This window comes from Colobus angolensis, unplaced genomic scaffold (genome assembly GCF_000951035.1).
Source record: "Colobus angolensis palliatus isolate OR3802 unplaced genomic scaffold, Cang.pa_1.0 Scaffold12, whole genome shotgun sequence".
NCBI lineage: Eukaryota > Metazoa > Chordata > Mammalia > Primates > Cercopithecidae > Colobus > Colobus angolensis.
Genome location: NW_012113141.1, coordinates 13,056,768 through 13,062,039, shown reverse-complemented (window position 1 = coordinate 13,062,039; position 5,272 = coordinate 13,056,768). Strand labels below are relative to the sequence as shown.

Sequence of the window (5,272 nt, the reverse complement as noted above, 5' to 3'; positions counted from 1 at the left end):
GTGGACATGTGCAGCAGTGAACCGCAGGGCTAATGACAGCATATCTTGGACGGATCTCTCTGAGGCTGATTGTCTGGGTTCTGGCATCAGCTTCTGACGGAGAATCAGGTCTCCCTATGGGAGGAGTCAGACGAGGAGCGATGCCTGCTCCGTCCAGTTGTGATGAGCTGGTGAGGTCTGGGTTTCCACACTGAACTAAAATGAGCTTTCGCTATGTCAGGCACAAGACTGACCCTAGAAGCACACATAGCACATCTCATAGAAGCTTTTAATAGTTCATATTTACTAAAGAGTAGGAATACAGAGTGATGAAGATGAGCTGGAAACAACAGGTGACTTGCCAGCAGGCCAGAGTGTGCTTTTTCTTTGTCCTTCCATGGAAGGTGTTAACTCTCCCTCCAGTTGTGAGGATCACTTGGTTCATTTATGGGAAGGTTGTCAGGGGACCTTTGAATCACGGCCTTCAGATACCAGAAGGGAAGAAGGAATCCCACACCAGCCGGTGGATCATGTGCATGCATCTCTCTCCCTTCTCAACTGAGGAAACTGAGAATGAAAGAATGTGAGTGAGCAGAAAGGGAGAGGCGGCTGTCAGAGGTGGAAGAAGCCAGGAAATTGGCTCTAGAAAAAATACCCATCTGTGAGTGAGTTCAGAAACCCACAACAGCCTCTTGGGAAAGCCCTGCTGGGGTGTTTTGTTTTAAATATTTGTACAATGTTTAGACCCAGTTAACACAAAAATGGAAACAAATGGTCAGAAGAGATCCAGAGAGAGAATTCACACAAGAGAACACAAAGTACCTTAAGATTTACTAGTGATCAAAACATGTGAAGTAGCTGAATATCTCCTGACTGCAATGCCGGCCAGACTGTGTGGAAACTCGGTTCATACCAGCCGTTCTAGGGGTGGTGTGAGTTGTCATCATCCTTAGGAAAGCTTGTTGTTGTAGGATCAACCCATCCTTCGAAAGGGCTGTGCCTGTTCATCAGCTCAGCTGTGTCTGCCCTGTGAAATACGGCAAGGATATTAATTCCAGGAGAATGGAGCTTCCTGATAAAAGATACCCAATAAAGAATGAATTAGGGACATACTGAAAATGGGTAAGGAAATTGTCAGCTCACAACCCAGCAGGCATTAAGTAAAAGAGGAGGAAGCATTACAGCAACAGTTTTGATCATACTGTACTTTTATAACCATGTGAAATACATGTTCTATGTACAGATAGATTGTGTAAGGGGTCAGTTGTGAGGACATCAGGAACATGGCGGATTATTTAAAATCGTGCTGAAGATGATGCTTTGTCTGACGAAAGTGATTCTAAACCATAGGAAAACGATTCAAGACAGACAAGAGCTGCGGTGGTGGGTAGAGGACTCCTACAGATGCGAGGTAAGGAGCCTTCCTCCCCGCAGTTGCAGGATCCTTAAGCGCTCATGAAGATGATGCCGCCACAGCCCCTAGACTCTCTCAACACACACTTTCTCAGGTGTTGGCTTTTTCAGATGGCTCCTTCTGCTGCAAGCAAGGCCCTTAACAACTGGGTAAGTTTTTTTTTCCCCCTCCTTGCTTTTGGGCCAAGTCAGGACATGGATGTATTTTTCTCCCCACAGCTCTGTGCCCAAGCCTTGCAGAGGGAGACGGCAGAGAGGAAAACTGCCTGCAAGCAGCACAGGTAGGTAACTGTGATGGACAAATTTTAAGGATGTTTTTGTTTTAAGAAGAAGCTTTGACTGTCTAGTAAAGAAAATGGTGTTTTGATTCTTCTACAAGTCAACTCTTTCTCCATCTTCAAGACAGGAAATGATGGAAAAGCAGGGAGTGCCAGAGAGACACATGAGTCAGGAGGCAGCCCAGGGACGGCTGGGGCTAGACAACCCTTTCTGGAGAGAGAGGAGCTCACTGTGAAGGCAGCCACTTAACGTCTGCTCCACAATCCACCCACTCTGCTTCTCCTTTCGGGGGTGAGGGCTTGGGCTGGGTAATTGTTATATTTCCTGGAAACAGTTCCATGCACTTACTAAAGAGAACAGTAATCCTGCTGGGTGGCAGGACCCTGTTTATCTCAGGTGCCCTAGCTGAATGGCTCTTGGCTGGTCCCCTGTGAATGGTGGAGCTCAGGCCCCTCCACTGACTGACATCATTCCACCCTGATGTCTTGGTTACTTTTAACTGAGGGCATGAGCCTAGAAGGCAAATGGACCAAGTCCTCTTCCAAACTTGAGTCGGTGGGAAGGTTTTATTTTTTTTTTATTTGAGAAAAGTAACACCAATAACATTTTAGAATGGGAGCTGTAAGTGTTGATGGGAGCAGAAATTTTCTGGCTGTGTCTTCATGGATCAATATTTCTTCTTTTCTTAAAGAAGCATTTATTTACACTTTTTGGAGCTTCCTTCATTCCTTTTTGTTTGTTTAAATTGTTTATTGTGAACTATAAAACTTCATTAGCAAATTAAATTTCTATGTCATCTAACTTCTCTAGCATTTGAAGTGTAATCCTAAAACTTTCCAGTTAATTTCCATAGCTCTTACCTTTCCTCATGACTGTTAGTCTCTTTATGTCCATTTCTGTTCATAAATATTGATAATACCTGGTCAGATATGGAGGTTAGATTAACTTTGAACGCCCCTATGGCTTGAAGAAAAGGAGAGAGTGCTGTTTCTGTCCAGGGTTCATTGATATTCTTCCCATCCATGGCTGTTTCTATTTTAATTTTGAGTCTGTGCTCACATGATGAGTGACTTCCTCTGATATGTACAGTGAACTTTTGATTTAGAGCCCATTTCCAGCTGCTTAGAGCCCGGCCTGTCCACAGTCAGTGGAGAAGTAAGAAAACCCCTGGATGAGGGCTCTGTGGCGTTTTCCTCAAGGATGAGGCCCAGAGGGTGGCAAAGAGAGTGAGGTGGCAGCGGAGGGTGTGGAGGGTTTCTCGTTCGGCACAGAGCATGGAAGCCCCATTAAGGCCTGTTCCCTTCTCTGGCCCTTAGCGGATTCAGGACCTCATTCGGTTCCATGAGGAACAGCCGCTCTGTCCCACCTGAAAACACAAAGACAAAGGTAAATGCTGGGGTCGGTTTCCCTCCAGTTCAGGACACTTTTGTCTTTTCCTACAGCGCCCTCTCCTGGCCTGTCCTCTGCTCTGTGGGTTTTGTGGTGCCTTATCTGTCTCGACTTTTTCAGAAGCAAAATCTTCCCCATGAGCTTTCAGGCTTCTCCATTTCCAGCTGGTCATCTTTGGTGGCACCTCCAGAAGCCATAAAGGCTTAAGGGCCGAGGGCTGCAGGGCTGTCACTGTTCTGTTTCCAGAAATAACAAGAGGATGCCGTCGAGCTCCACTGCGGTCGGTCTTATGGCCCAGTAGACCCTGCCGATCCCTTTTACTCACGATGGTGTGGAGTCTCCTTCCCAAAATATGTGGGGTTTCTTTTTGTTGCTGTGATTTTCTTTTCTGCTATAAGGTGGGTAATTAACCTTCAGAATATCCACCATAATCCCAGAAGTGAAAACTCATCGATCCAACATTAATATGTGCTTTGTGCAATTTTGAGTGTTCTTTGGCAAAGTCAATTCCATAGTTCATCACAGTCCCGTCTGTTCTTAACTGTGTTGAGCAAAAACAGCCCCACCCTCACCCAGTGTTGCCCTTGATCTAATATTCTAAGTGTCAGAGGTTCCATATTTTAATAGAAAATGTGCCCCGGCTGTGAGGTGGTGGAGAGTGAACGTCACTCATTGCCTACAGGCACAATTCCCAGTGAAGGCCTTACATGATGCTCAGCCGAGCTGGTTCTCGTGTGGCTTCTGTATCTCCGACAGCTGCTGAATCCTCTGATCACACATCATGGGACTCATACACTTGAAATCAAACACATTTTTAAACTGCTTCTTTTGTTGGGAATTCCTGCCTCATTTTTCCATGGACAAAATTATCCTTTATGTCGTAGTGCACTTAAAATTTGGTATTACCTAGAAGTTAAAGAAATATGATAGCTGTGCCAAACTGACATCTGTATGTAGGATTATTCTGTCAGAAAACCCTCTCCCAGTTCCCCTGCAGCTCTTCAGGAATCCCCATCTCCCCAGAGCTCTTTGTGCCCATGGATGGCACCTCCAAAGTAGGGAAGACCCTTTGTCAAGAAGGGAAGCAGAAGCGGGATGAGAGGGTCTTGCAGGCAGAGCTGGAATGGACTTCCACTCTGCTTCTTGCCAGCTGTGTGATGCTGGGTGAAATTTCTCCTTCCTCTGGAAACCTCTATTTTCTTAGATTTGGAGCAGGGTGGTCACACTGACCTTGCAGATTTCTGAGAATCAGAGACGGCACATGAAAAGCCTGGAGGCCATTCTCTTAAGAGTAGCCGCGACTCATGTGTGGACAATGGGCTTTTCATGCTTCTCTTTCTCTCTGTTTATCTGATGCAAGGAACATGCTCTGGTGATGGTGGTGAGGGAGGAATGAGGATAGACATAGACACGCCTGTGTCAGAAACTTGCTTCTTTGTTACTGGGTTATGACTTTGTCTTCCCAGGGACAGGCCCCCAGCCTGCCTACATTTGCAGACAGAGTGGTGTGTGGGGATAGCAGTTTGTCCCCATGACTTTTCTTCACTCCCCTGCCATCGGCAGGACTCAGTTGAAGGGAGTTTATTTGGCGGGGGGCGGGCATTGATGCTGCCATTTTGAAACCTGGAGGAGGGAAAGGTACAAGGGACTATCACCTGCAGCTTGTGTTGGTTTTGGTGTTTTTATCCATCATATTCATATATTTCAAAACATTTTCTCTTCCTGACTTGCAGGTAAATGTGGCTGCAGGGAAGCCTCATCCTTTCTCAGAATGGCCCTACTTGCCTGATCTCATGGCTGGCCTTTCAGGATCACTGATGGGCTGCCAGCTGCCTCCTCCACCTGGGTGTCATCTGGGAACTCAACCACTCCCTCCATCTGGAGGTTTTCTGGGACCTCAACAAACTCCTTCACTGGAGTGTCCTCTGGGAACTCAACCACCTCCTACACTAGAGAGTCCCCTGAAAACTCAACCACCTCCTCCACTCAATTGTTCTCCAGGGCCTCTTCCAGCTCCTGCAGCTGTCAGTCCTCCAGGACCTCATCCACCTGCAGCTGTCAGTGCTCCAGGACCTCATCCACCTGCAGCTGTCAGTCTTCCGGGACCTCATCCACCTCCTGCAGCTGTCAGTCCTCCGGGACCTCATCCACCTCCTTCACCTCTCAGTCCTCCGGGACCTCATCCACCTGCACCTGTCAGTGCTCCAGGACC

At 47.0% G+C, this 5,272-nt stretch overlaps 1 protein-coding gene across 1 annotated transcript in view; it reads left to right on the top strand.

Annotated features, from left to right (window-relative positions):
* The window catches only part of LOC105503011 (chitinase-like protein PB1E7.04c), a 7,723-nt gene that overhangs the window by 810 nt on the left and 1,641 nt on the right, over positions 1–5,272 (top strand). Inside the window, 6 exon segments of the mRNA XM_011929726.1 lie at positions 91–170; positions 1,330–1,390; positions 1,612–1,673; positions 2,988–3,057; positions 3,225–3,340; positions 5,062–5,213. Of these exon segments, the coding sequence (XP_011785116.1) occupies positions 91–170; positions 1,330–1,390; positions 1,612–1,673; positions 2,988–3,057; positions 3,225–3,340; positions 5,062–5,213 (541 nt within the window).